Raw genomic sequence first — 12,163 nt, 5'->3', positions numbered from 1 at the left:
TTAAGAAACTATCCAGTTTTATGTTTTCAAAATAATGTCATATCAAACTACAACTATTCAAGAATATTTGGTTCCATTTTGAGGAAGATTTGATCTAAACTGCGTCCATCGCATCCAATCTAGAAAGGCAAGTCTGCCAAAAGGTACTTTTAGCGGTGCCCATCGTAGCCACGTGACGGGTCATCACAAATATACAAATCAGTATTCTTTTGATAGATTATAAGTTTATCCAGGTAGCCCCGTCGAGTTTTTATAGAATTTCCCATTTTTCGATTTTTGGCAGATTTTTGAAGTTGAAAAAGTGAACCTTTTTTTCGATATTGCCTCAAACAATGAGCTTTACATAATTAAAAAAAATATATAAAAAAAAGTATCAGCAATTTTGATAAAAACTCAACGGGGCTACCTGGCAAATAGTGTACAGATTTTATGTTCAAAATTTCAAATCGATCGGTTCAGTAGTTTTTGTGCTACGATGGGCACCGACTTTGAAATCGTAGGTTTTGGGAAACGCGATTCAAAATTGCGAGATGCTTTGAACAATGTATGAAGCTCTGTTTTTCAAAAATCAATATCTTTGTCAGTTTTGCTTCGATTGATCTCAAAATTTTACACAATACTCTTGAAAGGATAAGAACTCATTAAAAAATATAAAAAATAAATGCAAATAAATAAAATAAAATACCGAAGCCCCCCCCTTAAAGTGGCCCTCACACGCTCAATATTGTTGATCCATGCTTGCATGCGAATTGATTGACGTTGATATATTGACCATTATATTGACCATTTTATGTATATTGACTGAATTATAGTGCATAAACTTTTATCTTATTTCGGAAATATTCTTTTGATTAGTTTTTTTTTCCATTTTAGTCCCTTTTCACTCGAATATCTTGGACCACACTAATTGCCTATTTCTTGAACTTTTCACCAGGGACTATCGTTTACATTGATGCGTCTGTAGCTCTGATTGATGGAATATTGATTAACTTGTCCATGTTGCTCGATAATAAAAAGACGCCAATAACACGTCAATATTCCATAACTTTATTAACATCAATTTTATTAAGCATGTGTTGAGGGCCGATTAATGATACGGAGCGTGCTTGCGATCGCAATGCTTGGCGGTAGAATCCGATATATTCTCGGCCCAAGGAAAGAAGCCTCCGCATTCCTGCTAGTCGGAAAAAGCCAATTTTCCAATCGTTATTAGCGAGAAAAATGCGTTGATTTTCCCTTCCCTTTGCGCGAACGAATCGAACCACGGTCGTTGATGGTCGTTCGATCACGGAGGACCACTCGGGTGCGAAATTATGTTTTCTCCATTTGCACCGCGGTCTCCGCTCCGATTTCCGCTTGTGAAAACCAGATTTTGCACGAAACACAGTGTGTGTGTGTGTGTGTGCGCGCGCGAGGTGCGATCCTGCGTCCGTTCGATAGTTGCGTTGCCGCGCGCGTTGTGCGAAAGTTTGCCGAGCCAATCGAACAGCATCCAGCATCGTGTCTTGGGTGCGATTGCAGCACGCCAGAGCCTCGCGCACCGCACGCCGCGTTTGTTTACTCGCAATTGATAACCAACGCTGGCTGTTGGCGCTCTCGCTGGCTCGCTGGCTGGCTGGCTGCCTGGTTGGCCGGCTGGCGAAGAAAGTGAACCTACCCTGCTCCTCCCGCGCGGACACGCGAAATCGGGACGGGCGTCTCTCGTAGCGCCCCGCTAGAGATGACGCACCGAACCGAAACCGCACCGTGGCCATTGCTCGTTTGCAAAATCTTCATCTCCTGATCGTCCGGCTCGGAGGGAGAAAGGGGAGAGTGGAGCGATGTTTGGGGATGCTGGCTGGACGGTTGCCGTGCCCGAATCGGGTCCAATCCATTGGCGGTTGTTGTTCGAGTGACCCCCAAATGAAACCCCCCACCCCAACTACTACAGCGTTTGTTGCCATCAAAAAGAGAAGAAAAAAGGAGACCCAAAAGCGCCACCGCCAAATATGGAACAACGTACGCGTGTGTACGTGTGTGTGTGCGAGTCGGTAGCAGATGCACCGATCTCGATTCGGTTATAACATGGTGGTAATTATTGATTGTTTTTTTTTTTCATCGATCTTCGATCACACATTTTTATGTAACGCAATTTCAAAAGGCAATGCATTTCGGGCGAAGCAAATTGCATTCGGCAATCGGGTGGTCCGGCGAAGCCGGCGAAGAGAGAAGATGTCATCTGATCCGTGTTCGTCCTCCTTTTCTGGTGCTCATTTCATCATCGAATCAGTGGCACAAATGGATCAACAATTGGCGATGGGCGCGTGTGGTCGGTGGTGGTCGCTTATATTCGCAACATATAAACTATGTCAGAACAATTATTTGTGTCTGTTTTTTATAATGAAAACCACTTGAAAGCCTCTCATTGATTACGTGAAGTCTTTTCCTGTTTTGCATCGTAAGGGATCATCGGTAATGATGATTAAGGGTGCTGCCACAGACCAACAATGGAGGCCATTGCAATGATGATGTATTATCTTCTGGAAAAGGCGAGGAACCGCTGACTCACCCACATCTCACGTTCGTCCTCTCGTCCACTCGTCTCACTGTCTCCCGGTGGTGCTGGCTAATCGAATAAGCATAACACCAACCGACGACCGACGACGACTGCCCGCCATACATCAAACAGCGGCTGGCGTTCGGTGGCGCATCTGAATACTAAGCAGCGCTCCGGATCATCCCTTGGTCATTACCGGTCCCGCTAACCGTTAGCGAAGAAAACGAAATGGAAATGACGAAACTGTCGAGACACACACACACACACGTGTTACGCACGAGACAACCGCTACAGTTAGCTGTCCAACAACAATTGCTCCCTAACTTGCTTTAGCACCGGGCGTGCGTGCGTGCGTCTCGTTATCAATTTGCTGCGTACGGTTGATGGCTGGTGGTGGCTGGCTGTGATCACCATAATGTCACCACGGAACCCGGACCTGCCCATTAGATCGTTTCACTTTCGTTTCACAAACTCCCTGCCGTTCCTGGACCGTGACGGCCATGGCCACGCACACACACACACGTGCGCGCGCGCCGGAGTGTCGCAATTTGGTTAGAAAAGTCCCCGGCGCGAAGTCGGCTCCATGGCGACAACAATGGTTTTTTGGGGGGGGATAGGGTGCGCGATAGGTTTTCGATTTCATTGGCGCAGGCGCGCAAACATCTCAAGCGACAAATTGGTACCCAAGGTGGGTACAACCGCGGTGTTTGGTTCGTCGAACCCCACCGGTCGGTCGGTCGGTGACGAACTGGCCACTTTTCCTTTTCTTCCAAATCTTCGGCAGCCGGAATAGCTGCACGATCCTGAGGTGCACCGTGCCAGAAAGGAATCACCAGAGAGGGGGAGCCCCTTTTTTGGGAGGAGCGGTTTGATATGCTAACGAGTGATGGTTGCGGTTGTGGCGGTGAATTTATGATCGCGATGATTGACCGGTTTTGACAGGTTTCGGTCATGCCGGACGGGCAACATAAATGCCTTAAAGGAGATACTACATCAAAAACGGACCAAAAACGGTTCTTTTTTAAAGATTTCTTTTAGAAAACTTTATTCATTTTTTATAAATGCCGTTAAAAATTACAACTTTTCAATAACATTTGGTCGTAATTTGGAAGATTAGTGATCAACTATGTCTATGGTATCCAATTTGTTAAGGGGGGGCTTTGGATATTTCCAAAAAAGGCTTATTTTTGGCGATTTTTAGTGCAAAAACCATTCAACTAAATTTTTTCAAGTGAAGGTCATATTAAACTACAACTTTTCAAAAATATTTGGTTCTATTTTGGAGAAGGTTTGATCTAAACTACGTTCGTGACATCCAATCTAGAAAGGCAAGTTTGCAGTTTGTACTTTTTGCAGTGCCCATCGTAGTCAAGTGCCGGGTCATCAGAAATATTCAAATGAATATTCTTTTGTTAGAATATAAGTGAATCCAGGTAGCCCCGTTGAGTTTTTGTTGAATTTCCCATTTTTCGATTTTTGGCAGTTTTTTTTAAGTTAAAAAGCGATGCTTTTTGCGATGCTGAGCGATGTTGCCTCAAAAATCGAGTGTTACATAACTAAAAAAATTATTAAAAAAAAAGTATCAACAATTTTTACAAAATATCGACGGGGCTACCTGGCAAATAGTAGAAAGATTTATTGTTCAAAATTTCAAATCGATCGGTCCAGTAGTTTTTATGCTACGATGGGCACCGATTTTGAAAACGTAGGTTTTGGGAAACGCTATTCAAAATTGTGAGATGCATTGAGCCTTGTATGAAAGGAGGATTTAAAAAAATCAATATCTTTGTCAGTTTGGCTTTGATTGACCCCAAAATTTTGCAAAATACTTTTGAAAGGATAAGTACTAATAAAAAATTGTGAAAAGTAAGTGCGAAGAATTAAAATAAAATACCGAAGCCCCCCCTTAAGGCATATCTGCTGAAAAGCACTTTTCGCGGTGCTCATCAAAGCTTTCTGCTGCATCATCTGAATGTACAAACGACTATTCTTTTGTTAGATTAAAAGTTTATCAAGGTAGACCCCCCGGAGTTTTGGTTGAATTTTCAATTTTTCATTTTTTGATAGCTTTTCGAAGTTGCTAAAGGAATGCTTTTTACTATTTTGTTTCAAAAAGTATGTTTTATATCGTTTTGGAAAAAATATCAACAATTTTTATGAAAAAATCGACAAGGCTACCCTGGTAAAAATGTACAGGTTAGGTGATATCTTTGGCATTTTTGCTCCGATAGATCCAAAAAATGTACATGGTCTTCTTGAATGTATCGCTTATTAGATAAAAATATTGCCCCCCTTTAATGAATAAATTGAAACATGATTCCCTCGAGCCCAAGTGAGTTCACTTTCCATTTCCAAGAATGATCAATGAGCGACAGGTTCTTACATCGTTTACCGTATGGCTAATATTGATGCTTCTCGTGTGTAGTTCTTTTCGCAGATAAACATGATCTCCGTTCGTGTGTGTGTGTGTGTGTGGGTTGAGCTAGGACGTTGGATCTTTCCAACTTTCGCTACTTTGAGTTGAGCGCATCCACGGTCGGGAAGGCACGATCACTATTGACACGCACCGCGCAACCTGCGGTGCTGCGCATAGATTAGTTAAACGATCGCCGATTGTTTGTTCCTCGTCCTCCGCTCTCGCTCGCTTGCCCGCGTTCACACTTGACGGATTTACCCTCTTGGAAGCCGGTTGATCATTTCAGCCGACCGAGGCAGACCGAGTGGTTTGGCAGAGAGGAAATAGAAATGGAAACTCCGGTGCCGGTTTGGCGCGATATTTCACACGATATGCTGCTCCCCACGGTGATGATACTCATCATCCGGCTGCAGCGTGCAGTTCTTTAGTCGAGCGTTGAGTTCGAAAAACGAACGAAATTCTTTCGTGGCTTAAGGAAAATCTCGGCAGTGTAACGAGCGAAGCACAACCGCGCCGACGCGTGTATCGCGTGTATCAGCAGCATAAGCATCAGCATCAGCATCAGCAGCAGCAACAGCAGCGGCACCATCAGCAGGAAAAGTGTGCACCACCAACCGTGTCCACCTCGGTGAAGGTGTGGTGCTGCATCATGTAACAAATATGTACGCCAATTAATGCAAAAGGGCGAACAGCAGCAGCAGCACCATCAGCATCAGCATGATCGGTGGTGTTGCACCGAGGTGCGCGCTTTTCTCCTCACGTGAAAATCGGAAAATGCTTGACCATCAGCTTCATTGCTGCAACAGTGGCTCGTATGCAGGCATGCTTGGCCTCCTGCTTTTTTCCATCTCGTCCATTCCGTCCGTGGTGCCGGCGAGAGTACTTTCCCATCATCCCAGCCCATCGCCACTCCCTTCCACCCTTCCTTCCATGCCGGCTCCTCTGATAGGGGTAAAATTTGCGAATGTCCAGTCGAAAGTCGCAAATTTCGGAACATCTCGTGGCAAGATCGATAGCGAGGAAGGGGTGGTGCAGGGAGGGGATGCTATCAAAGGGTTTGCGATCGAGGGGCAGCTCCTGCCAGGTATGGAGAGACCACTTAAGGATCGAACCATGGGGGTGGCTGGGTGGCTGGCTAGTTTCTTATGTACATAATGCCAGAAACCGGCGACGGGGGGGATAACCGAAGAAATGGAAAGCCATCCAATTGAGCTCGAAAGCACCCACCAGTGCTGCGCGATAACGAGACTCGTTGGAAGTTTGGATGGGAGGGGGTGATTCTCTTCAACACGCTCATCTCATCTCACCACTCGGCCATTTTGGGGCTCTTTAAACCATCGATCGCCCCAGCGTGTGTGTGTGTGTGTGTGTGCAGCAAAGCACGGGTTGTTTGGTCGATTTTATCGACAAGACACCCTCGTTCGTGCTCCTATCGGTTCTCGAGTGGAACCGTTATCCAGCATCATGAACCGCTTATCGGCCCCAAGCGCATAAAGCATCGCGGTTCGTTGTTTGTTCGGATCGATCGTAGAGATTGAGGGGTTTTTTTTCGGGGCTGTAGAAAGGGAAATTTTTCATTCAAATTTTACAATCATCCCATCTCAAGGCTCAGTTCGCCTCGCCAATAAAGCTACTTTGGTTTCTTCGTCTCCTTCTCCCGAAGATCTATAATTACCCACCTTTGGCAGGTAGCTTGCAGCACCCAAAACCGGTAGCCAGCAAATGATGATAAATGATCGCCGGTTGTGTGACCGCCATCATGGTCGAAACGCCCTCAAACGAAAGCAGGGCCTGGGTGTCTGTTTTCGTTTTCTGTTACTCATCATCTTTCTAAGATTTTCGAAACTTTTGTTGCCGATGAAAATGTGAAACCACCCTTGGGCACGCGCCCACAAAGATAGGGTTCGATCGTAAGTACTGATTTGAATATGCGGCAACCGAAAATGCCCTTTCAGAGTCGCTCTTGTTCATGCCCTTTCGCTCGCCTTTTTAGTTGAGACATACCGTGGGCAGCCGGCATGAAAACGTGGCTTATGGACCCGTAAACACACGTACGGGATTGCTACAAGTGGTCAGCGCGTCGTACACCCTTCTTGTCGACCTAACCAGTTACCGGCTTCTTGAACCGTGTAACTGTTTACACCTCATCGAAATGCATTCCACATTAACAACACTTTTTCTTTCGTCGGTCGGTCCGTTTTTGTGATGATTTCATGCGTTTCGTCCGTGCTGGGTAAGGTTGGAGCACGGCTAAACATGAGTCAATATTCAATTGGACTCATGTAGTCCCCTGCTGCGGTTTCGCTAGGTGTATTGTTTGAAGAAACAGTATTACTAATCGATACACAAAACGTTAATATGTATCGGTAGATGGCCTATGATTAGGATTAAACTAGGTTTGAATGAACGCCAATGAATAATTGAGGTATGAAAGCTTCATAAGTATTTAATTAATTTAGTAAAAGCTACGTACAGAGTTTAATTAACCTAGCGGGCGCCATAAATCAATCGATATTTATTTGAAAAATGCCACGTTTCTATTGGTTAAGTTGAACATGATTGAACAATAACAAGACACAAATCAAGAATCATCCAACTTTATTGTTAGTTAATAAATATGGAAAGAATAATATTAACTTTTGGGTGAACTTGAGCGTCCGAGGCAGAAGTGAAATAGCAGAAAAGGAAATGGGAAATTTTGTGTAGAACAAATCATGAACCAGCGACACAGAAAATGCTAAGAAAAGGCGGTCCACATATGTGCCTAGAATTTCAATGTATTTCAATGTCACCAAGTTGGGAAAACCAAACTGCTAAATAAACTATTTATTTCATCAACTCCAAAATTCAACTTTAAAAATACAACGAGCATAGTGAAACTACGTTATAAAAGGCATTGATAATAAAAGCCCTTCATTGCTTTCCAGACATTAGAAATCGATTAAAACTCCAAACATAGAGAAGGAGCGATTTGTAGTGCAATTGCCTCCCGAGCTCATTAATATTCATCTAATGTAGCACCATGTAACCACGGTCCAAACGGAAACCGAACACCCTAAATGATGTTCTCCCTTTAATGGAGCGAAGCGCCACTTCGTGCGGGCGACGCTGGTTCCGGGTTCACTTGTGAGACACATTATCTAAAAATTAATTACACGCCACCAATACTTGCGTGGTAGAATGATTCGATATCTTACCAATAGAAAATTTATTACTATCCGTAATTCAAATGAAACATAAGCCTCCCTTCCACAACCAACGTACCCTTTTGTACAGAGAGATATTGCGAGCGAGAGTGGTTTTTTAGGTTGGCAAAAACATTTCGAGCAACAACAAAAAAAAAAACAAATCGCCAAAAACCATCAAAATATGCTTTCGCTTTCATTCGATTGCAAACGGCATATCCGCAAGCACCGCGATTTGCCATCACTTCATGCGGTCAGCCAGCTTTGCCACCCACCCGGCAGACCATCCACGCGGAAATGGAGGCGCGGTTGCATTGTATTCAAATTGTGCTCACGTGTTCCCCGGCGGACAGGCTGACCGTCGCGCATGTTGCGGGTCCTGGTGTGGCTGTTTGGGACGTGAGGAAATTTGCTCGCTACCCTGGCGGTCGCTTATGGTTTTATGGTTACGTAGGAGGAAGGAGGGAAATGGAACTGCTCTCTATGATCGATGCCATGTTTATGCTCCACCGGTGGACGATGCGTGTCTCAGAATTCACCGACGGCCAGCGTAAGTGAAAACGAGGGTTTCTTCACTGGTGGTGATGGTGGTGTAGGTCATTTTCACGTCATCCAAGGTGCATAATTACCGATTCCAATACGCATTGCTTATCGATCGTGCCGTGATTTTCACATCATTAAGTGAAACTCCTGGAAACGAAATGCGAGATAGAGCTTCGTGCGGGTGTCGTGGGAAGTGATTGATTTTTTGTTGTTTTATATTTCGATAAGGATCTACCAAGGAAACAGAGGATAATGGAACGGTTTGGTTGGTATGGATTTGATTGCTAGGCAGCATATGTTTTATGAGTACGTTCCATTTCAGCGGATTCCAGTGGATGGACAAACATGGAAAGTTACTTCAGCATTATTTATCTTCATATAACCTGATACCTTCAAGGTATCCTACATAAATTAGTTAAAGTTAACAATTCCCACCGGAATTTCCCCGGGTTCGCATGAACGGCCGCTGCGAACTTTTTAAAATCATCTGGGAACAAAATCTGACTTTTTCATATTATTTTTAGAGTCATAAATGATGTTTTCGAGCATACCTCACGAGCTATGAAAAGGCAAAAGGCGCCACTGCACCCTTCAGAAACGTAGAACTCTGTTTGGCAGTACCATAAGTTAGTCGTTTAACAGACTTATAGAATGAAATAGTGCCTCTGCGTTCTACCTTATACGACCGTTATCCGGACAACTACGAACGTGTCAACAAAAAAATTGAGAATTTTTGTCTCGGTGAATCGTTCGTCTTTTTATCAATTTTCTGGTTTATCAACTCACCAAAAAGCGCCTTACTGTTGAGTAGGAAAAGAATCAATTATCCGTTTAGGGCGTGCACTTAATAGACGCCCCGAATTCACCCTCAACCTCGTCACCCGAACCTGTTCTTCTGCAGCAGAACTAGCACGAGGACAACAAGCAAAAATCAGGAACAAAAGGCCAAGTACTCCTCAATAGCGAAGAAAAATGGTAATAGAGCAGATATTTTGAAAGTAGCGAATTTCTTAAAACTTTCCTTTCTACCCGTTGGTCAATGTTTTCGTGGTCATCGTCTATCTCTCCACAGTCTATAAGCGAGTTTCTGAAAGATCTACCCTGCCACAACGAGGAAAACTTCTCGCTCTTCAACACCGAGAACGGCGTAAGAATATCCTCGAAAAGGCCTTCGGTTTACGTTCCCACGACAGATATCCCTTCCGAGCAGGGTAAGTAGCCGATAGATTCTACCTTGCTTGCTCCTCGAGTACTTACACTATCTCTCATGACTCTTTGTAGTGATAGTGAGCGAGAAGAAAAACATTCTCCTTCGATACCTACATCAGCAATGGGAGAAAAAGGTAATTGCTTGGCAAGATGAATCTGGCTCCTGTTTTACGTTCTAACGTGACCTCGTTCGCCCTTTCTTTGTTTCATACAGAACGCTCCGAAAAAACGAGAAATGGAAAATCCTTCTTCCGATGTGTATCGCAAACGCCCACGGCTTGAGACGCGCGACAGCAACAGCGCTTAGATGCGCTGCAGTAGAACGGTACACACTATAATAGAGGGATATTACTACTAAGGGGGGAATTAGATATTACGATACTACGCGGTATGACCAAACGTTTTGGGATGTGAACACCGCGGTGCGGTGCTGTTCAGGGTCGCACACACACTCTTCTCCTAATCCTGCTAACTCCACCCTCTGAATCATTCTCATGTCGGAGGGTCTCAGAGTGCAGAATAGTCATCCCTCGGTAGCAACATCTTCCGGCCTGTTCGCTCAAATTACAGCCTGCTCGGCTTCTTTTCTTACCTATTTTTTGCTTCCCCCATTGGTACGGGCGGTATAGATAAGTTTGTAAGTTAAGTTATTCATTTTTCTCGCTTTCTCTATTCGCAATTCAAAAAATGAAGCTCGCTAGAGCCATTTGTCTCACTCCCGGAGGATCGCTCAGATCTTCGAGGATCGATTTATTACGAATAACTTTCTTGAACTTTGGCCGTTCCTAGCTACTCGTAAACTTACACTGTCCAGTAAGGTTCTTTTTGTTTTCTTATAATCTAAGATGTAAGAGCTCGTTTTCTTTATTTAGATAAGAAAACTGAGTAAGAATTCGCGCTTCTTTTGGTTATTATATCTGTTCATCTCCTACAAGCAGCAACCAGCCTTCAAAAGATCTGATCGAAGAGTATCTTTCCTATGCGCTGGGTGGGTGTCGTGTGGATTCGATACATTGTGAAAATCGCAACGCAAGCATCTGTACAATCCGGATAACATTAATTACAGAAACTCACCTCTCTAATGGCCAAACAGTGGCGCAGTAGCAAACACAGCACAGAATACCATTTCACTTCTACATTGCTCGAAGCGAATAAAACAAGATAATCCTAACCAATGTATAAATTTGGAAGTGTTCCCGACTCGCCTCATCGAGAAGTATTTACTTGTGTTCTCCTCGAAGTGCTTTTGCTATGAAACAACAAACGCGACAAGTATCATAATTCTCAGAAATGGAGCAACAGCTCTCATCGATCGATGGTGCATTCAGGATTGCAGGCCAATTTTCCGAACCAGCATCGATATCGTGAAGGATTACAATACAGGAAATGAACCAATAAAGAAATCGACATTATTAAGTCTTACGGAGACCATTGGAGGAAAGGGTTATTTGTATTACGACAATTTTAGTGGTAAGGGTGCAAATAAGCGTGTACTTCTTAACATCGCAGGGTAATTAAATGTTGTATTAGTTAAGGATCGAATATTCAATCTATCGTTCCAGATACACTTTGCATATGGGAAAGGTGCGACGATCTTTTGAGCGAGGAATACCGTCGAGACATTTATGACGACTCGTCATGCACTCAAGATCGTGTACCGTACGCCACAGAATATTGTCGACGCCTATGGTCCTTACTTTCTTTGTTCCGGTGAATGTTAATCGTGCACGTTCAAGTGGTCGATTTTTCAGTAATTTTTAACTTTTGAGATGTTCTATCCACACGAGTACTACTTTTGTGAAACTTTTTACAGAATGTCCAGTTTCGCAACCAAATTCCAGATGGGCTTTGCAATAACGATTAACAAGTTCACCGTGAGTGCTGGTAATCTCAGCCCCCAAATTAAAGAAAATAAAAGGTATTAGGGTCAAGAAAATTGTGTACCAAAAAGTCGTTGGTGACTAAGGATTCGGGATCGAAGAAACAGATACGTTTTTGCTGTTAGTATCGGAAATACAAAAAAAAAAACCGAAAGAATTCTAGTTTCAAGCGTATCCCTATTACCGGGTCGTCTTAACTATCGCTTACATAATGGGACCTACAGAAGAAGTGCCGATACAAACTGCTTTGTCGGCTGATTTGGTTCTTTTATTATGTAGAAATGAAATTTGAATTTCGTTTCGAGCTTGAAATTCGCGATTCCCTCAAGAGAGCTGAATGGCTGGAGCCGGCGCAACTATCCTACTTCTCTTCCTCGTTATTTCTCTTTTACTC

The 12,163-nt window shown here is 43.7% G+C and overlaps 1 protein-coding gene across 2 annotated transcripts; it reads left to right on the top strand.

Annotated features, from left to right (window-relative positions):
• The first annotated feature begins 9,358 nt into the window (after positions 1 to 9,358).
• On the top strand, positions 9,359 to 11,816 carry LOC125952451 (DET1- and DDB1-associated protein 1). Of its 2 annotated transcripts, XR_007468812.1 has the most exons (5): positions 9,359 to 9,655; positions 9,753 to 9,891; positions 9,962 to 10,023; positions 10,104 to 11,359; positions 11,452 to 11,816. XR_007468812.1 is itself a non-coding variant. In XM_049681913.1 (4 exons), the coding sequence occupies exons 1-4, from the start codon at positions 9,653 to 9,655 to the stop codon at positions 10,194 to 10,196; spliced, it is 297 nt and encodes a 98-aa protein (XP_049537870.1). In that variant the 5' UTR covers positions 9,359 to 9,652; the 3' UTR covers positions 10,197 to 11,386. The 2 variants fall into 2 exon arrangements, 1 of the variants encoding a protein (XP_049537870.1); XM_049681913.1 differs by lacking the exon at positions 11,452 to 11,816 and having other exon boundaries at positions 10,104 to 11,386.
• The last annotated feature ends 347 nt before the right edge of the window (positions 11,817 to 12,163 follow it).

The sequence above is a fragment of the Anopheles darlingi genome, chromosome 2 (assembly GCF_943734745.1).
Source record: "Anopheles darlingi chromosome 2, idAnoDarlMG_H_01, whole genome shotgun sequence".
Lineage (NCBI taxonomy): Eukaryota > Metazoa > Arthropoda > Insecta > Diptera > Culicidae > Anopheles > Anopheles darlingi.
The sequence above is the reverse complement of the archived record's forward strand: the minus strand, read 5'-3'. Positions and strand labels throughout refer to the sequence as shown.